This window comes from Falco rusticolus, chromosome 4 (assembly GCF_015220075.1).
Source record: "Falco rusticolus isolate bFalRus1 chromosome 4, bFalRus1.pri, whole genome shotgun sequence".
NCBI lineage: Eukaryota > Metazoa > Chordata > Aves > Falconiformes > Falconidae > Falco > Falco rusticolus.
The window spans coordinates 1355940-1376815 of NC_051190.1; the positions used below are offsets into that span (position 1 = coordinate 1355940).

Sequence of the window (20876 nt, forward strand, 5' to 3'; positions counted from 1 at the left end):
GGTGCCTTATTTTCCAAGCACTAAACAGCCAGGAGAGCCTGGAGGTGACCTGCTGCTCTCTGGCAGGGCCTGGGAGAGCTGAGGATGACTATTAGCAGATGTCGCCTCCAGTGGTGCATCTACCAAACATGCAAGGACCATGGGAAGGTGGATTTGGCAGGTCTCAGCGGCAGAGCCCTGAGTACCCTCAGCCACCTCCACATGGGGTTTTTGGTCCCTGCCGATGTAGGGTTGTCTCCTGGGAAAATATTATAATTGTTTTTTAAGTTTTGAAAACATTATATGACTGTGCAGGTACCACAGGACATCAGTTTGTGATGTCCTCAGCTTCCAAGCCATGTGACCGATGGCTCCCAACATGGTTTGAAAATGATCCATCGTGAGCGTGAAATAGATTCAAACCCCACGTGCTGCTGCTAGACTGGTTTGGGGGTGAGGGGACTGAGGACTGAACAGCTTGTAATGGGAAGGAAGCTGATGCTTCTGAAGATGCAGACTTTCTTCTGGTTTGGAAGTGAGTGGCTGCTGCCTGATAGACACTTGGGGCTCTTTGCAATTTAAAAAAGTGCAATCAGACAGCTTGAATCTGCTTTTATCAGATGCAGAAAATTACTAGTTGGATGGCTGGATATTTTAGTCAACACTAGTGCCTACGAAAAACCAAGGTTTTGACTAAATAAGACTTCTCTGATAAACTTAGCTTTTCTTGGATTTTCTTCCATTCTGTTGGAAAAACGGATAGAATATTATATTTGTTTTCTGCAGAGTCTGGCCAGGTTTCTCTTTGCAAGCATTATCTTCTACACACTTGAAATCTTGCGCATACAGGCTCGAATGGTACCTGGAGGGATACACTTACCATATAAAACTTATGTGTGAGATGGCAGCATGGCCACAACACCTTGCACCTACACTATGCCAGTGCACCAAAGGGAGTTAGAGCCCCTGGTGACCAGGTGCGGGCTCTGCTGGACCCGATGTACATCTCCCGGGCATTATTGCAGGATTATTATCATGCAGCCGGTGTTCGGAGATCCTCCTGCTGCTGTTAACCTTGGCTGAGAAATACATCCCGATAATGGGGACTGCTAAAGATAAGGCTGGCTGGCAGGCTGATAAATCTTGTTAAGCAGTACTACATCACGGAGTAAATTACAATGCATGGCTGGATCGATTCAAACAAAAATGAACAATGTATTACTTCTTTATCGGTAGGGGGAAAATAGCCTCTTGCCTCTGTGCTGGTGGGTTTTATGCTGGATGCGGAGCTGTGCGGTGATGTTAGTGGCAGGGCTGGTGGAGCAGCTGCAGCTTCTCAGCAGGTGCATCCCTGGCAGTGCTGGAGCAGGAACCCGGCAGGGTCCTCCGTGGCGGGGGGGGGTGGTACACAGGGAGCGACTGGTCTGTGTGTGGGCGAGAGGGGACGGCAAGCCAGGACACAGTGGAGGACAAGAGCCGCGTCCCTCTCTTCTATGTGGTTAAATGATGGTCATCGCAGTCTGGTCTGTAACAACTGATCCAGACAGCTTTATAAACGTCATGTTGGAGCAAAATAGGAAAATCGGAGCTTGTCTTCCTTGGGACAGCCATAGCTAATCTTTGAAAACCAGACCAAACCCTCTGCTGCTTTAATACCGTTGGCTGGATTTTATTGCGAACAGAAAATCTTCTTAATTCTTCATCCATTTGGATCCAGTCTCTTGGAACTGAGCTGGTAGTTAATTTAGCTCTTTCTTTGAGATAAAACAGGGAGAAATAGTAAGGCTCAGTGAAAAGGAAAACGAAAAGTGCTTTCAGCGTCTGAGGCTTGCTTTCCTCTTCCTCCTATTTTTCTTACTCTTTGTGATTTTCCTTTTCTATTAAATGTGCAGCACTGCGCTCATGCGTTTCCTCCCACAATGGCACCTTCAGGTCCCCAGCCTGGATGTCTTGTTTTTCCCACTTCTTTGGAAAAATGCTCCATCCTGAGTCTGTCCCAGGCAGGGGCAGCTTTGCCTCCACCGGCTCGCTGCAGAAGGGGGCATCGGGCAATGCATTGTCAAGGTAGCAGAAGATGCATGGTGGCAGCCAATGGCCGGGAAAAAAAGGGAGCACGTCCAGATTGGAAATAACAGTGGAAATAAATATCAGAGCTGCTGCCCAGCGGTGGCAACCATGTGAAATCAAGGGTGTATTTTATCTGAACCGAAGTGTTGAGGGATCACCTGGTGCAGAAGGAAGTGGGTGAACTTGTTGGGTTGGAGTGAGGATGGGCATTTCTCGTGGTAATTTCTGGCCCCAAAACTAATCTTCTTTTCTCCAGATAGTAATGCAGAGGATGTCCCATGTCCCAGCTGAGGGTGGTTGGCCTCCGTGTCTCACCGCCTGGCTGTCTCGAGGCAAACCTGCTTGCATGCATCTCCACCACTATTGCCATGCTGGGAGCTGGCGTCTCTGCTTCCCATTCCTGATGGCAACTGGCTTATTGCTGGATGTCTGTGTTATTGCAGAGGCCTGGCAGTGGCACTGATGCTCAGCAGGACATTCCCAGGGCGATGGATGCTCATGCACAGCCCTAGGAATTGGTCCCGTAGCTTCTAGACAAGACAAAAGCATCAAAGTGCTCTCCTCAATATCCTACTGATTTTTTAAATTTTTTTAAAAAATCTAATGAACTGGAAGGAAATATGTTGAGTGGGGAGGATGTCTATATATATTCTGAAAAAGCGCTGGTTTCCAAATTTTGGACAGCTGTGTACCCTTTTTTAGCAGCCCCTTCACACAGCCCACACAGCACCCAGGCTCTCACAATCGGGCTCGTTTGGAAATATGCTTCCTTGATTGCAAAATAGTTTAAATCCTTTGACTTAGAAACATTCTTGCCGTTCAAAAAGATATTTTTTTTAAGCACCAAAAATACAGAAGGTGCTTCCTGCTGCAGCAGCTGCCTTAATTTTGGAGGTGGTTGAAGATGGGCAGGGGGCAGGGGTGGGTTGGGGGAGCCTGGCTCATGGCTACGGCTGCATAAGGATGCGGGTGTTGAGATGCTCCGAAGCTGGGCTCTGCTGGGAGCTGCTGGCCATGGGTGCTTCAGGTGGATGCCAGAGCAGGGAGGGGGAGTTATTCTGGGGTCCTAGCCGAACAATCCAAACAGGTTTTCCAGCTGGCCCCTTGACATTCAGTCAGTCAAGGTGAGCTTGTTTCCCAGCTCCATGGAAAAAACATCGAAATAACCACATCAAAAATTAGTCTAAGCTTGACACTGACACCGCAATTCCTAATAACATGGAAGAGTGGGTGGCGTTTTCCCCTAGCCTCTATCAAGCCCGCTTTGGGAAGGACCCTGGCTGGGAGCCCTGGGACAGCTCAGCAGCGAGCAGAGCAGCATGTGCCCATGTCCATGGGTCAGCGCCCCAAAAAGCCCGTTGGTTTTCTGCAGATCACCACTTCTGCAGCAGGAGGGGCTGCCTGCAGTGGCAGTGCCCAGACCCAGGGCTACAGTCGCTGAGGTTTGTAGCTGGGTGAGAAGCCACAGGTAGTCCAGGCTGGTTGTGCTGGTAGAAGCCACATTGGCAGTTCTCCTACGGCCACGGAGGCTTGCGCCGCTGTCCTGCCGCTGCGGCACCATTCACCAGCCCAGCCATCGGCTGCTGCAGTGGCATAAGCTGGACTTGGCAGAGGCACAGCTATTCCTCGAAGGCGAGCGGAGGGGAGTGTTGCTATTACGCATCAGTCAAAGACTTTCAGCTGGAATAATCCTCCGCTGGCTATGGAGTGTATCGAACCGCAGGGTGGGAGTCTGGGAGCGCCTCAGGGGCTGTCTCTCAGGCCCTCAGCCTCCGCCATGGCGGGCTGGTGCATCCCTGGAGCATCCCTGCTGCGGGCAGGAGCAGGGAAGGAAAACACTCCCCAGCATGAGGCATGTGCAGGGGCAAGGAGAAGGGAGAGCCGAGGGAGGAGGATGCTCCTCGGTGCCACAGGAGCAGGACTGTTGTGGCCACTTCAGCACCTGGTTGCCCAGCTCCTGTCTCCGCTCTGCCTTCCCTCCCTGTGGCACCAGTGAAGGGGATGGGTGGCAGGACAGGCACCGCTGCTCCTGCTCCAGGCCCCTGCTGGGCAGGGTGGGTGAGGGGGGGAGCACTGGTGCGAGACACCGCATCTCCCCTGCGGCTGCTGTAGCCGGGGCTGGGAGCTGCCGCTGCCCACGTCCTTCCCTTCCCTCCTGCGGCAGCTGATGGCAGCCCCAGCACTCAGCCGTCATGTGCAGCTTCTCCCATGTTCTCTCTCTCTCTCTCTTTTTTCCAACTGGGAGAGGTCCCAGCACAGAGGAGGAAGAGGGATGGAGTGGAGCAGATGGGAGGCAGAAAACGAGCCCTGCGATGCAGAGCTCATCCCAGCGAGTTCATTACCCTGCACTGCTTTTAATCACATTATTGCAGTGTGAAGGCCACTGATACATCACACACATCTGTAAGAGAGCTGGGGAGGGACTGTTGGCTCCATCAGCCTGACAGAGGCCGGGGGAACAGATAAGAATAGGCTGATGCTGGAAAACACATCACTGGGTTGCTTGGTCAAATGCTATATTTAGCACGGGATTGAAATAACTGTGGTGGTTTTCAGCTGGGCTAATCTGTGAACCCTGCACTAATACTTGCCCAGCTGATGGTAATGAAGTCAATTAGTGTGGAGCAGTTGGCAGCCAAGGAAACTCGGCTAAGGGAGGTGTGTGTGGTCCCTTGCTGCCTTTCCCTGCGGATGGTCCTAGGAGCCCGTGGCTTTACGCTGAGCAAGTAGATCTTCGCTGCTCTGCCTCCAACAGCCTCCTGCTGGGCAGCGGGAAGGATGCACAAGTGACTCCCTGGGGAGCCTGCCAGCCCCCCTCGCTCCCCCAGCCAGGCAGGCATCGGTGCGTGGCCAGCTGGGCTCCAGAAACATGACCTGCTCCGCTGAACAGCATTTGAGAGTTGTATTTAGTGCTTCTTTTTTATTTACTGATTTTATATATATCTATATCTATATACACACACATACACACATGCATAAACTTTAGAAGCAATACGTGTATGCTGGCATTAAAGCAGTTAGCAAGCACAGGTTCAGGCAGCTCTGCATCTAGCTTGAGTGGGATTTTGAGGGTGTTTTCAAGGGGAAAAAAGGCACCATCAGGGCAACAGCACACCCTGTGCTTTCTGCCCTGTCCTGGAGGTGGCTGTTCCACAGCGGTGTGTGAACGTGCATCTGTGCAGTGCTGGCCATGCACAGCCAGCTCTGCCTGTCCCCCTGGCTCCCCAGGACTGCCCCTGCCTGCCCACTGCTTCTGGTCCCCCTTGGTCTCGGTCCCCTCCTGGTGCTGGGGCCACCCGAATCCTCCCCAGTGTCTTCCCACCGCAGGTGCAGCTCTGACAGCATCTCCTGCATTTGCTCCATCTCGCCTCTTGATCTCTGGTGCTTCTGCCCTCACAGCGCATTCCGCATTCCTCGTTTCAAATCCCATCACTGCCTCAGCCTCCTAGGAGAGATAAGGGCTGGGGCAGAGCTAAAACCAGGCCTGTGGTTTATTTGCTGATGGCACAGGAGGTTAAAAATGCCCTTTGTGAGCATACTGTGGTCGGGACTGTGATGTGCATCCTCCCCTCCATAGGTGAGCATCCCAGGGAGGCGCCAGTTGGCTTGGGTTGGCATGCTCCCCCTCACCTCCTAAAACTGCAGCAGCTCGGCCAAAGGGGTTTGGCAGAGGTCTGTGGTGCCTCCAGCCATGGTGGGGGGTGATTTGGAGGGGCTCGGGAGAGTTCAGAATGGGCTGAAACCAAGGGGAGCAAGCATCAGCCAGCACTTGGGCAGCAGCATCCAAAAGGAATGAGCACCAGGGTTTGCCTGGGGAGGCTGCTGGCAGAGAGCATCTTTGCCAGAGGAAGGAAAGGGCACAGGGGTGCTTAAAGGGTGGAGAGCCTGCCAGCCAGACCCCAGGCACTGCCTGAGGTGGGTCTGAAACAGCCCTGGCATCCAATGATCAAGCATGACTCAGTCCCTTTCCCTTAAAACTGTGCTAAAAACTATCCACAGTATGGACAGAGCTGAGGTGTTCTTAGCACAAGGATGCTGAGCGCTTGGGAGGTGGGATCATACAGTGAGATGCCCCCACTTCTGCTGCAGGAGGGTGCGTAGAAGGTGTCTGTATGTCAAGAGCCCTCCTAAACGGGAGGTTTCCTGCAAGCAGGGCTGAGAGAAGTGCTTGAGAAATGATTTTATGAGGTTCTTGTTGTTAATTTGGATCTTGATTCAGATACCAGAAGTGTTTTCCATATTTTCCATGCACCCATCTGTCACAGTGATGAGCCCTGCACAGTACTTGTCAGCAAATAAATGAAATATTCTGGTGAGACTCACCGCATTTAATGCTGGGAGATGAGATCTGGCTTGCGAGACACTTATACCTCATGCTGCTTATCTTATTTTGTACAGATTTTTGTTCTGGTATTTTAATAGATATCGTTTTGATTGTGTAAAATAATACTGTAGAACATAAATAACCAGACAGAGTCCTAGGGATGGTATGGTGGGGAGCATTTTGCACTGGGATGAAGACCATGGCTATGCATCTCCCGGCAGCCGGAGAGGTTACAGTGAGGGTCTCAGGGGTGACGGGGACAGTGGAACTGGCAGGCAGAAGCTAACTGGGGAAGCTGGGAAGCTTCCAGGGAAATCTGGGAAGCCTCTGGCTCCGCCGGCTCCCACTGAGGCTCTCAGACCTCTGAGCTGCTGAATAGGGGGTTCATGTGCAACCGTGATGCTGAAGCTTGCTGGCTCCATCATTAAAAAAAACCCAAACCAAACAAAAAAAGCAGCAACGCTGGGGAATTCAGCATTTAATTAACTTGCCAAGTGGTAACATTGACCAAAATTACACAGGAAGACTTCTATTTTAGTTAATTACAATTTTGTTGTTGCCCATTAGTAAATTAAAACAATTGCAGGGTAAAACCTGGTGCATGTTGGCAAGCACGGCTGTGGCCACCTGCCAGTGAATGCCAGAGCTTGGAGGGGAGTCGAGCACCCCACACACACACATAGACCCCTGATGTGCGGCGACCCCGCACCCCGGCTGTGTGTTGCCCTGGGGTGCTGCAGCGGCATCCCCGGGGGCTCCCGTGGGAGCAGGGCTGCTGCCAGTCCTCCCCAGCCCCCGGGCAGCCATTGGCATTTCAATCGGGGCCCCTCCAGCAGAGCTGTGGGAATTGTGGCTGCAGCCTGCGTTTCCCAGTGCCGCTTGTGGGGTACGCAATTAAAACCCAGGACCGTTGTTGCCTCTGGGATGTGATGCCTTGAAGGAAGCCGCCCGCGCTCCGTCTCCGGCGGGGGCTGCCCTGGGCCGGGGGCTCTGTCCTGCCCCTAATGCCAGCAGGAGCACTGTTTCTCTGGAAACCTGCTTTCCCCCTAACTCCTCTGCAAATCCGGTGGTTTGGGAGCGAGGAAAGCTGGGAGCCAAGGGGTCAGGGCAGTGACCCTCCCGGGGTGTAAGCTGATAACCTGGCTGGGCTGGGCAGCCCCCCCGGCACCCTCACCCCCCTGCCTGCCTGCCTGGCCAGTTTCCAGCATGCCCTGCTGTGCCAGTGCCTCTTCATTTAAGATGGTATATCAGGCGTGCTTTGGTTTCATCCCTCTCTTTAATTATTGATGCTTTCCTCTGCCTGGAGCCCGCTCTGCATCCCAGCGGTGTTGCCCGTGTGCTGTCTGTCTTCCTCGTGTGCCGCAGTCTTCATCGGCCCCAGGTCACGATCACTTGTGCTCCATGTGGTTAAACCCCCATGCCCACTGCCACAGCGCATCCTAAGGCAGCAGACCTCATGCTGAGCAAACCCCCATCCCCATCCCAGTCAGGTCCAAGGTTTCCAGCATCTTTAAGCACAGAGACAGACAGATGCCACCGTGCCTTTGCTGTAAGCTCCTTACCCGCTTACCGCCCCGGTGAGAGGCACCCTGACTTCCTGGGCATCCAACAGTTTGGACATGCAAAGCACTAAATACAGCCTAATTATTATTATCTTTGTGGGATCTGGTTAATCTCGGTGGGGATTTACAAGCTGTTAGCAAATCAGCCAGTCGCTGAATGTTTGCATTTTTCTCAGGGGCAGCCTAATCCTGTTGTTGGCCGTGTTAGCTGGGAAATGCCCAAGGCCAAGTTATACGTGTGGGGGAGCTGCTCCAGCGCGGATACCTCTGAGAGGGAGCAGAGGTGCTGCGGGATAGCCAAACACTGAGCTGATAACCCTGCGGGGCCGTGGGAGGGGATGGGTCATTTGTCACTGGCAGAGTGTGGGGTGCTGGCACGGGGCTGTGGGATGCCTCAGATGCAGCATCTTCACTGAGCCCCTTGGGTTTTAGCATCCAGCAGCGTGATGGGTGGTAGTGCCGGGTGTTGATAGGGCTGCAGAGGTCTGCTAAAGATGGTGATGAGCTCGGAGAGGTTGGCCAGCGATGTTCCCGCTGGGCACAGGCAGCTTTGCTTGCCTCCATCTTCCCACAGCTGCCACGGGCAGGATTTCTTGCCCCCCGCTGTGTGCGCGTAGGAGCTGGGCAGCTTGCAACTCCTGCTGCTGGCGGTATTCACTGCAGCAAGTGCCAGGATGTGATGGCAAACGCTGCGCTGGCTGCTGCAGCACGCTCTGTACTCACAGCGTACACACAGCTCCACGCAGTGCTGGCTGCTGACGGGGCTGGGGGCTCTCCCATGGCTCAGGAAAATTCAGTTATCCCTTTGCTTGTTTTCTGCCGTCCAGGGCTGTAACCACATAGTGATTTTCCACAGGGTTTCAGACTAAAGCTCAGGGTGCTGGGATGTCAGAAGGGTCTCCCCGGCCTGGGAGACCCCAGAGGTGCCAAAAGACAAGGCAGGAAGAGAAAATGCAAACTCACTATATGCCAGTCTCTCATCTTGGGCATTTCCCAGGGCTTGGCCAGCACGTCTCATGGCTGGCGAAGACTAAGGGCCAGCTCCACCCGCGACCTTCCCTACTTTCTGCCTTCCCTCTGTCCCCGTGCCTTTCTGCCTGCTGTGAAAAGCAAGGGGCATTTCAGAGTGAAGCTCCACAATCTTTTTGGCAGGGCTGTTTTTACTGGAGATCGTTCCCTTATCCGTTTCCCGGTTTGGTCCCATGAAGAGTTGAGCTGCCACATCTGCGAGACCAGGATGGCAGGTTGAGCTGCTCAAAGTGGGGCAGCTGCCAAGGGGGATGGCCGCGGAGCCACAGGTGGGAGGAACCTGAGAGAGGATGCTTAGACCAATCTGTGGAGCTATCAGATCCCCATGGCACAAATCAGTCCTGTGCTCAGCTGGTCCTGGAGGACCCCTAAGCCTCATCCTGATGAGATGACACCAGCAGGTCCTCTCTGCTGATGCCTGCCTTGCACTGTGGTGGTGACCCTTGCCGGCATGGACTCAGGGAGGTGCTGGTGGAACAGTGTGGGGTCCCCAGTCCAGCCTCCCATGCAGAGCAGGGCGGCCACCAACACAGGGGACTTTGTCTAGCAAAGTTTTGAACCCCCTCCAAGGATGGAGACCCCACAGTGACTGCCCCAGGCTGCACCACTGCCTCGGCAAAGGGACTGTTCCTAGTGTCCACCCTGAGCCTCTACTCCTGCAAAGCACATACGTCTGTACCCAGGCACACCTAGACAAAAGGAGCATGCTGATGTAGGAGGCTACATCTCCTGGAGGGTGTCCTGCCATGGTGGTTGTCCCAGCAGGGCACTGGCCAGAACATGTGTGACTCCTGCCTCTCCACAGGCACAAGAGCCATCTCCTTGGATGGGACCAGACTAGCGCTCAGTGTCTGCAGCTGGCACTTGGTGGGCAACGTTGGTCATCCTTAGCTTGAATTTTGTCCTGGAGGGGCAAAAGCAGCTGTGCACATCTCCTCGTCCAGACCTTCCCAGCCACCACGGTCTGGCAGGGTGGGACAGCGTGAGCATGGGCAATGCCCCATTCAGGGAGCATGTTAAGGGCTTGGGTGGGGCAGGCTGGGTAGTTCAAGGTGGGCTGATCTTCTCTGGTTCCTGCAGGACCAAGCTGGGAGCTGGCATGATGGTGTCGCAGAGAGTGAAGGGCAGGAGCTGAGCTGAGCTCTGCCCCGGCACAGCCAGCCTGTCCCCTCTGCATCACACCTCCCCCGTGCTCCTAGTATCAGGGAGGGAGCTCTGGTGAAGTGAAATGGGATTCCTGAAAGAGAAATGAAAAGGCCACGTATTTCCATGAGGCAGGGATTCAGTTTGTGTCACGCAATCACATTTCCTTCTGCAGTCTGAAATAATTACACAGCGGAGCAGGGCGAGGAGATCTGATTCAGAGGTATAGGGATGAGAGCGAGTTCTGAAATAAAAGAAAGCAAATGCAATCATTAAGATACAATAGGTTGCACATGCCTCTTAATTAGACTTTCTCTTTGATTAAGCAGTAATTAAAAATTACCGTGCTGAAAGGGTTATTTTTTCTTGGCCCTCCAAAGCCCCAAGGTATTCTTAAGATGTTTGTGTGAAGAGCAGGGGCTGCTGCGGGGCAGTGGGGCTGGGAGGGAGGGTGTTGCGCACCTGCCCTTTCTCCACAGAAGAAGCTCTCCTGCCTCTGCTCCCGGAGAGTGGGAGCTGGATGGCTGCTTCTGGGCCAGATTGCTGTGTGAGTGAAGAAGTGTCCGTGGGGAAGCCCACCACCACTGCCTGCTACTGGCCACCACCAGCTGCAAAGCGTCTCCAGCATCTTGTCAAAATGTGGGGACTCCTGGGTGTGGGATGCAGGTGTTAAGCCCGTCATGCTGCTGCCATCCCTTAGGTATGGTTTTTAGGGTCGTAGAATAGAATCATAGAATCATTTAGATTGGAAAAGACCCTTAAGACCATCTAGTCCAACTGTTAACCCAGCATTGCCAAGTCCACTGCTAAACCACGTCCCTAAGTGCCACATCTACAAGTCTTTTAAATACCTTCAGGGATGGGTGACTCAACCGGTACCCTGGGCAGCCTCTTCCAGGGCTTGATAACCCTTTTGGTGGAGAAATCTTTCCTAATATCCAATCTAAACCTCCCCTGGTGCAGCTTGAGGCTGTTTCCTTGAGGCCATTTTGGTGAACCTCATCTTCTACATGGAGACTCTGGCCCCAGGAGATGCTGCTGGCTTGTAGCCCCGGCCCCAGGCTGGTCCCGCTGAAGACCAAGACCACATCTCTAAGAGTGTGACAGCTCCTCTGGGGCCAGCTGCCCCCCGAGGTTGGCCACCCTGAGCTTCTGGAGCAACAGGTCAGCAAGAGGGTTCTGGGAAAAGGACTTGGAGCATATTGGGCTGTTAGCAGCAAAAACGAAAAGATTTAAGATGATGAAACATCAAAAGGGAAGGAAATGTCAGAGCCCTATTCCTGGACATTCCTGGGTGGGTAAAAATAGCCCTTGGACAACCTGGGGGGGAAAGTGCTTCTGATCTCTTAATGCAGAGCCCCTGCTGTAGCCCCATGGGCTATCTGCCACTCACAGCCCCGCTCACAAGCTGTTTTTTCCAGGCCATAAAATGACAGCTCTTGCTGAGAATTTCACTAGACAAGATTGTCTTGTTCTTTTCCTGCACAGCGTGTACTTTGGGTAATATCTTTGGGAAATTTTTGCGTACTTTTGTACCCAGCATTTTCTGATAACCCAGAAAAAAAATATCCTTAAGTATTATGATTATGCTATTAAACCTTTATTGTATCAAGGAAAACAAACCAGAGTGAGAGAAAAGCCGTATGGAGCCTGAGAAGTGTTAAGCTACGGTAGAAATCTGCCTTCATTGTTTAATTTCACTTAAAACTGTAATACCGACAAGACTGGAGATGAAAAGAGCTGGTGATGCTGAGGTGTTGTGGGGCAGAGTGTGAAATGCCTTTGTCATAGCCATGGTCCCTTTGGCTGAACATCAGTGAGGTCTGGACAAAGGTAGGGGTAGGTTTAAGCTGGGTGGTTGGCCTTTTTTAGGTGGTTTGTAGGGTCCAGCTCCAGTGCTGCACATCCCCTCTGCCACAGCACCAGCGTTTCAGCGCTTGCGTGCTCACCACCTGGCCTCCCTGAAGCAGGTTCTTTGGTTTGAGTGGGCTGAGTCCTTTGCGCCATCGCCATGTGTCCCGTCTGCTGAACTTCTTGGAGAGGTCCCTGCTGGGACGAAGCTCCCAGAGTTTATTCAGAACTTTTCCTTTCTTTGTTTTGCAGAAGAACGAATGGCTGTGCTTGAACTGCCAAACTCAGAGGCTGCTGGAAGGCAGCCTCGGTGACCCTGCCCCGATGCCACTGCCTGCCCCAAAGCAACCGCCCAGCGGCTCCCCACGGCACCAGCCCCCAGCCGCCAGCCAGCAGCCGAGAGCGCCCGTGCCAGTGCCCCCCGAGCCGGTGGCAGCCCCCGAGCAGCAGCCCTCACCCGCAAGGAGCCTCCGGGCTGCCGGGCAGAGCAAGACCCCAAGCCCTGTCCCGGTGGAGAAGAAGCCCCCAGTGCCAGCAGAAGAAAAGCTGCTGCCCAAAGCTGCCCCAGAGCCTTCCAGAGCTCCTGAGAGTGCCGTGCCGAAGGCAAAGAGCGCAACCCCCAAACCCGAGGCAGAGATCAAGGAGAGCCGGGCACCCCCCGAGGCGCCGCGGGCGAAGGAGCAGGAGGTGAGCTCTCTGGGTGCATCCAGCTCTGGGCATCCCTGGGGACTGCAGCCTGCCCAGGGCTGGCATGGCGCTGAGCCATGCCTCCACCAGCGGCCGTGCTCAGAAACAGGGGGGGGTTTATTCCAAGTCAGAGCAGAATCTGTGTCATTGAGGCCATTTGCCTCGGGAAATGGCCTTTTGGGAATTGGTGAGTTCAAAACACTGCTGTCTCAGCATTTCCAAACCACTTAGGAGCTTCACAGGCTCTGTAGCAGTGTGCTGGTCTTTGCCTTCTTTATATTAGCATGACACCAATTTGGGCATAATGTAACAGTGCAGGTCACCTCCGTCCTTTGGATTTGTTTTGAAATAACATAAGGGCAGTTCAGTTTGTTGTTAAATGGAAAACTTGTTTCACCTTTCATGTTGCAGCAGTGGGCATTTTTCAAACTCCTCGTCCCAGCTGTCTAAAAATTCAATAGAATTCAGGGAAATATTCAGCTGCATTGGGATGCTCTTCCCTCATAAGCAACCATCCCAGCAGCAGCTGGCACAGCCTCCCGCGGGAGGGGACATGGCAGGAGATCCCCAGTAGCTGGGAGGGGATGGCTGCCCCTCGTGCTGTTGTGTAGCCCCCAGGGAAGAGGCTCCTTACACCCCCAAAAATCAAATAAGGTCCATGGTGCCTCTGTGCTGGCAGGATGTTGGACTGGGTCCGGGTGCGACGGCACTTTCCCCGTGGCTCAGAGGCTTGCCCCCAGTGCTGCCTAATTGTAATGTCAATTAAAAGGGCCTGTTTATTTCTGCTGGCATCTAACGAGGATCCTGGGGGCCACTCTGCTTCTGAAGGCTGCTTTGCAGGGCTGTCAGTCAGAGAAATTAAAGTTCATTAAAAGGCGGCTGTTCCCCACGGCGGCTGCTGGCAAAGCTCCTGTCCTCTCAGTGCTGCCGCACCAGCCTGGCCGGGTGCCGGGGCACAACGGCTGCCCCCTCCCCAGACTCCCCCACCCCTATTACCAGTGCTTGGGCTTCTCCCCATGCTGGGAAGAGCAGCAGGCGGCTCTGCCCTCGCATCCCTTCCCTAGGGAAGGGCGTGTGGCCGTTGGTATCCCAAGGCTGACGGACAGGGCTCAGCCGCCGCTGGCTCTCTGTGTGGTGGATAGTAAAAAAATCGATATTGCCGTTAGACAGCCTTCCTGTCTTAGGTGTCAGGGGAGATAATGCTGATGGGGCCCAATTTTTTAAACATAGTTATGAGTCCTACAGCACCTTTGCCCCTGGGGACATGTGCTGTGCCACCCCCCGCCTGCAGCTCACCCCATTACCTGCCTTCATTAGTACGCAGACAAATTGCTGATGAGCCATTGAGGGAGGGACACATGGCGGCCCCGACCTTCATGCTGGGCAGGCTCCCAGTGCTGCCCAGACCTTCTGTGTGGTCCTCAGGAGAGGATCTGGGGGGAAGTGGGGACAGCAGCTCCAGAGCTGCCTGGGTCTGACGCTGCGCTCTCCCTTGCCCGCAGGACGGGAGCAAGCCTTACCCCCCGGACCTGTCCCGCAGCCCCCAGAGCCTGAGCGACACCGGCTACTCCTCCGATGGCATCTCCAGCTCGCAGAGCGAGATCACCGGCCTAGTGCAGCAGGAGGAGGAGAAGCTGAGCAGCACCGGGCTGACCAGGCAGAGCCCCCCCAGCCCCTCCGAGCTCACCAAGCTGGAGAGCAGCATGCGGCCTCTTCTGGAAGGCCGGGGTGCCCCACCAGAGCCTGCCGAGCGCGGCAAGGGTGGCCCAGAGCCACAGGAGGAGCAGCAGCGGCAGCGGCCACGGTACCTCTCCATCACCCCTGAAGCCTTCGACTCAGATGAGGAGCTGGAGGACATTCTGGAGGAGGATGAGGACTCGCTGGAGTGGGAGAATCAGCGGGAGCGGCGGGAGAGCGCAGAGTCATCAGATGAGTTTGGCAGCAAGCTGCGGCACGACTATGTGGAGGACAGCAGCGAGGGGGGCTTCTCCCCAGTGCCCCCTCAGCCCAAGGGCCGGGAGGTGGAGGTGAGCGATGAGGAGTTCATGCGGAGGCAGATCCTAGAGATGAGCGCAGAGGAGGACAACCTTGAGGAAGAGGAGGAAGACTATGGGCGCACCAAGTATGGTGTCCCCAGAGCCGGGCAGAAGGCTGAGGTGGAGAAGGGCAAAGAGGCGGCATCAGCCAAGCGGCGCCTGCCACATGGCCCCAGCAGCCTGTACAAGGAGGAGGGGAAGGAGCTGGAGGTGGCGGAGGGTGACGACTTGAGCACAGCCCAGGGAGGCCTGCGGCGCTTCAAGACCATTGAGCTGAACAGCACGACTGGCTACGGCCGGGAGATGGAGATGGGCCAGGAGGTGGATGCCAGCCTGGACCGGGAGCCTGAGCTGGAGATGGAGAGCCTGACGGGCTCCCCTGAGGAGCGGTCCCGGGGTGAGTACTCCTCCACCCTGCCAGCCACGACACCCAGCTACACCTCTGGCACCTCACCCACCTCCATCTCCTCCCTGGAGGAGGACAGTGACAGCAGCCCCAGCCGCCGGCAGCGGCTGGAGGAGGTGAAACAGCAGAGGAAGGCTCGCCACCGCTCGCACGGGCCCTTGCTTCCCACCATTGAGGACTCGTCTGAGGAGGAGGAGCTGCGGGAGGAAGAGGAGCTGCTGCGGGAGCAGGAGAAGATGCGGGAGGTGGAGCAGCAGCGCATCCGGAGCACTGCACGCAAGACCAAGCGTGACAAGGAGGAGCTGAGGGCCCAGCGGAGGAGGGAGCGCTCCAAAACCCCCCCTAGCAACCTCTCCCCCATTGAAGATGCCTCTCCCACTGAGGAGCTGCGGCAGGCGGCAGAGATGGAGGAGCTGCACCGCTCCTCCTGCTCCGAGTACTCACCCTCCATTGACTCGGAGGCCGAGAGCTTCGACACTGTGGCCTCCAAGCTGTACAAGTCGGGCAGCGAGTACAACCTGCCCACCTTCATGTCACTGTACTCCCCAACGGAGAAGGGGGACAGCGGCCCCAGCCAGCCGGCCAGCAAGCCCCTTAAGAGTGCCGAGGAAGCTTATGAGGAGATGATGAGGAAGGCAGAGATGATGCAGAGGCAGCAGGTCCAGCAGGCGCAGCCGGCTGTTTCCTATGGCAGTGGCTACCAGCAGGTTGGCTACCACGGCACCGAAGGCCAGAATGGCTTTGAGTACCAGTATGCTGAAGAGTACCAGTATGACGGTGGCCCCACACGCCCCTCCCAGCCCAGCTATCCAAGTGCCCTGCCGAAGGCAGGAGCGGTGTATGAAGAGATCCTGCAGACCTCACAGAGCATCTCCAGGATGCACCAGTCTTCCTCCTTTGACCTGGCCCTCGAGCAGGGAGAGAAGGCAAAGGGGCAGGACGAGACGTACCAGGAGAAGCACTTCCTCAATGCCGAGAGCGCCTATGCTGACCTGATGAAACAGAACGGGGGTCCGCTCACCCCTGGCACCAGCCCCACGCAGCTCTCCGCTCCCGTCTCCTTTGCCACCTCTGACAGCAGCACAGGCAAGGCCATTCCTGACGTCCGGGTCACCCAGCATTTTGCAAAAGAGGGGCAAGACCTAGCCAAGGTCCAGATCACCCCAGCAGCGCCCGGCCCCGTGTCCAAGGCTGCCACCACTCCTTATGCCTACAGCAAAGGTGCCAGCACGGTGACGACAGCAGCGGGCAGCCCTGGGAGCGTGCTGCGGAGCTACAGCTCCCCAGCTCCAGAGGTCCCACCCATAGCTGGCAGAAGCTACACTCCAGTGAAGAGCACCATCAGCTACGGCTCGCAGACGGAGGACACCAGCAGAAGCAAGGCAGCGGTGGAGATCAGTGTGCAGACAGCCAGGGAGAAGCTCCCGGCTGCGAGCGATGGCAAGCCCCCACCGCCCAAGACATACTCCTTCTTCAAGAGCTCCAGCCCTCCGCTGTCACCCACCTCCCCCACACAGAGTCCCACCCGTGCTGCAAAGGCCACAGCAGAGTTCTCCACGCAGACACAGAGCCCCCTCCTCCCCTACGAGGGTCCCACCGCTGCCGCTGCTGGCCCCGCCATCTCTTCACCCATGGTGGCACAGGGGACGCAGACGCCGCACCGGGCAGGCTCGCCGCGCCTGACCCGGCAGCCCTCTTCACAGGATGCCCCCTTCATGCTGATCACACTGGCGGCTGACGCGGCCAGCCAAACCAAGCTGGTCAGCTCCGGCTCCTCGACATCCCCCACCTCATCTCCCACCAGGCCAAGCCGGCAGCTGCCGGCACATGGCTACAGCCAGGCGCTGGAGCCAGAGCAGCCACCAGGTGCCTATGTCAGGACACAACCGGTGAAGGAGCACAGCCAGAAGGCACCTGCCGTGACTTCAGCCACAGAGAGCATCACGGGGCTGTATGGCTGGGGAGCACTTCCTGCAGAAAACATCTCCCTCTGCCGCATCTCCTCCATCCCCGGCACGTCCCGGGTTGAGCCAGGGCCCAAGGTGCCGAGCACTAACGCTGTAGACTTACGGACTGCGCTGAAGTCTGCCCCCATCATCATAACGGACCAAGGTATGGATCTCACCTCCTTGGCCACTGAGGCCAGGAAGTACTGCCTGACCTTGGACCATATCCCAAGTCGACAGTCCACGGCCATCCAGCCCTTGATCATCAACCTCAATGCCCAGGAGCAGCCCCATGCCATCATCGCAGCAGCCAGCACCGCCGGCCTGGCCATAGCCTCCCCCATGCTCCTCTCGCAGGCCAAGCAGCCTGTAGTCTATGGAGACCCTTTCCAGAGCCGGGTGGACTTTGGGCAGGGGACTGGGAGCCCGGTGTGCCTTGCACAGGTGAAGCAGGTGGAGCAGGGTGTCCAGACAGCCACTGTCAGAGCCAGTGGAGCAGCCGTAAGCAAGCCTGAGCCCACTGCTGCCCCCCAGACCAAGTTTGCAAGGTATGGCATGCCAGGCCAGATGGTGAAGAAGGACGCGCTCATCACACAGACCAGTGGGGCGCAGAACATTGGTGGCCACCCTCAGGCCTTCCCACCAGAGCCGGGCTCGGAGTTGTACCGGGCAGTTCCAGTGGAGCTGAAGAGCCAGAGCCCTCTCCTTGCCCTGGGCGGCAAGAAATCCCAGGTGATGATGGTGCAGATGGAGGAGGTGGCGGCTGGACCAGTGACCAAAGTGCTGAAGGAGGAGCCGCCGGCCAATGTGTTGGACCTCACGGGTGTGAAGCCGGAGAGCCAGGTCGCCTGCTGTGACATGGTCTACAAATTCCCCTTTGGTGGCAGCTGCACCGGGGCTTTCAACCCCACCTCCAAGATGCCAGAGAAGAAAGCCGGGGAGGCATCGGCACCTGGCCGGAAAGCCAGTGGGCCGCTCTACGGCAGCAGAGAGCCAGAGCTGCCAGAGACCTTCCCCTACCGAGAGCAGCCAGCCCCAGCACCCGCGCTTTATGAGGAGCAGAAGTTTTACCCGACTGGCGCCTTCGGCCGCCTCTACTCCTCCATGTCAGACACGAACCTCTCTGAAATTGGGATGAGCTACTACCCCACGAAGGGGGATCAGCCCTTCCCCTCCCCAGCGGGTGATGCTGCAGTGGACCTCAGCACCATGAAGCACTCCTACAGTGTGGGCTTTGCCGAGGGGGGTTACCTGGGCCAGGGGCTGCAGTACGGCTCCTTCTCTGACCTCCGCCAGCCAGCGGAGCTGCTGGGCCACCCACTTCCCATGCGGAGGTACAGCTCGGCCTCCAACATCTACTCCGACTACCGCTTCTCACCCCGGGGGGACCTGGCCAGCTTCCAGGAGTCCAGCCTGGCCCACTACAGTGCCACCACGGCACGCGAGATCAGCCGTATGTGCGCCGCCCTCAACTCCATGGACCAGTATGGAGGCCGGCATGCCAACGGCCCCGACCTGCTGCCCTATGCCCACAGCGCTGGGCCGGGGACCGCGGTGGGACTGGCGGCTCAGCAACAGGGCCCTGTGCCCCCCAAACATGGCAGGATGTACAACCCCACCTTCCCGGAGACGCGGCAGGGCCTTGGCAGCCTGGCACAGTACAACATCCCCGGTGTCCGCCTGGGCGCCATCCGGCAGATGTTCCCTTCCACCGCCACAGTGCGGGCCGCTGACGGCATGATCTACTCCACCATCAACACACCCATCGCCTCCACGCTGCCCATCACCACCCAGCCGGCCTCAGTGCTGCGGCCCATGCTGCGTGGGCTGTATAGACCCTATGGCCCGGGCGGTGTGGCGGCGGTCCCGCTGGCCAGCCTGACCAGGCTGCCGGTCATCACCCCCCGTGTCCCACTGGCGGCACAGGGCCTCTACCGCTACCCAGCCCCGAGCCGGCCAGCCCCGCCAGCCTCGCTGGTGGAGACACCCGTCTACCTGGGCAAGCCCGTCAGCACAGCACCGGTGGCGGCGGGTGCTGGTCCCGCTTCCAAAGCCCCCACCGCCCCTATTGGTGGCTTGCAGAGAGCGGAGCCAGCGGGGGCTGCTCCCCATGCTGAGGGGCCGGCGGCACCAGCGGCCAGCAAGGAGGGTGGGCAGGTGCCCACGGTACCCAAGCCACCACTGGATGGGGCACAGCGGGAGGAGCGGGAGCGGGAGGAGGAACGGCAGCGCAAGCAGCAGGAGCACGTGCTGCAGCTGGAGCGGGAGCGCGTGGAGCTGGAGAAGTTGCGGCAGCTGCGGCTGCAGGAGGAGCTGGAGCGGGAGCGTGCAGAGTTGCAGCGGCACCGGGAGAAGGAGCAGCTGCTGGTGCAGCGGGAGCTGCAGGAGCTGCAGTGCATCAAGCAGCAGGTGCTGCAGCAGCAGCAGGAGGAGCGGCATGCGCAGCTGGCCCTGCAGCGGGAGCAGCTCGCCCAGCAGCGCCTCCAGCTCGAGCACATCCACCAGCTCCAGCACCAGCTGCAGCAGCAGCTGGAGGAGCAGAAGCGGCAGAAGTCTGCTTTCCCTGTGCCCACTGAGCCCACTGCCCGTCCGCCTGAGGGGCCTGCCGAGGCGCCGCGGGCCCTGCCGCACAATGGGCAGGCATGGCCTCCACCAAGCCAGGCAGCACCAGATGGGCCCGCTGGTCCCCGCTACCCTGCACCACAGCGGCCGCTCAGTAGCTCGGCCTCAGACATGTCGCTGCAAGCCGAGGAGTCCTGGGAGCCTGGCCGGGGCATCAAGAAGAGGAACTCAATGCCACGGCTGCGTGATGCCTATGAGAAGGAGGTGGCACAGGAGGCCTTCACGGCGAGGAAGACGGCAGACAGCAGCGTGCAGACGGATGAGGAGGATGGTGAGGAGCGGTACCTGCTGTCACGGCGGCGGCGAGCGCGGCGCAGCACTGACTGCAGCGTGCAGACAGACGAGGAGGACAGTGGGGAGTGGGAGCAGCCTGTGCGCCGCCGGCGCTCCCGGGCCTCGCGGCACGCTGAGGCCAGTGCTGAGGGAAAGCTGGAGGGGGTGGCCCGCAGCACAGCCAGTGTGGGCATCCAGACCATCAGCGACTGCTCGGTGCAGACAGAGCCCGATCAGCTCCTCCGTGTCTCCCCCTCCATCCATATCACCACCCATGACCCCCGTGTGGAGATTGTGAAGTACATCTCGGCCCCAGAGAAGACACAGCGGGGTGAGAGCCTGGCCTGCCAGACGGAGCCGGAGGCAGCCCCGCAGCCCGGCATCGTGGTCCCCCAGCTGACGGTGCCCACCACCATCACGCCCTATTCCACCAACATCCAGATGGTGAGCACGGGCCCCCTGGACCCCCACGCTGTCCGGCAGCAGACCTTGGGCAAGTTTGAGAAGAAGAAGCCAGATCCCCTGGAAATCGGGTACCAGTCCCATCTACCGGCCGAGTCCCTCTCCCAGCTGGTAACCCGCCAGCCACCCCGTTCTCCACAGGTCCTTTACTCGCCTGTCTCCCCACTGTCCCCCCACCGCCTCCTGGAGTCCTCTTTTGCCACCAGTGAGCGGCTGAACAAGGCTCACGTTCCCCCGCAGAAGCACTTCACCACCGACTTGGCCCAGCGTCAGCAGTCGCTGCCGCGTCCCATCAAGACCATGCAGCGCTCTCTGTCTGACCCCAAGCCCATCAGCCCCACCGCCGAGGAGGCTGGCAAAGACAGGTTCTCCCTCTACCAACACTCGCTGCTCCCTGGCACCCAGGTACGTCAACACAGGGAAAACCTTTCCCTTGGGGAATGGCTGCAGGAGGCACCTCGGGACATTTCGGTTTCATTAGTACTGTGG

At 57.4% G+C, this 20876-nt stretch overlaps 1 protein-coding gene across 5 annotated transcripts in view; it reads left to right on the forward strand.

Moving 5' to 3' along the window:
- The window catches only part of BSN (bassoon presynaptic cytomatrix protein), a 96470-nt gene that overhangs the window by 67916 nt on the left and 7678 nt on the right, over positions 1 to 20876 (forward strand). For all 5 annotated transcript variants that reach the window (XM_037385681.1, XM_037385682.1, XM_037385683.1 and 2 more), the window contains 2 exons: positions 12208 to 12642; positions 14145 to 20792. In XM_037385681.1, the coding sequence (XP_037241578.1) occupies positions 12208 to 12642; positions 14145 to 20792 (7083 nt within the window). The remainder of the gene's footprint in view (positions 1 to 12207; positions 12643 to 14144; positions 20793 to 20876) is intronic.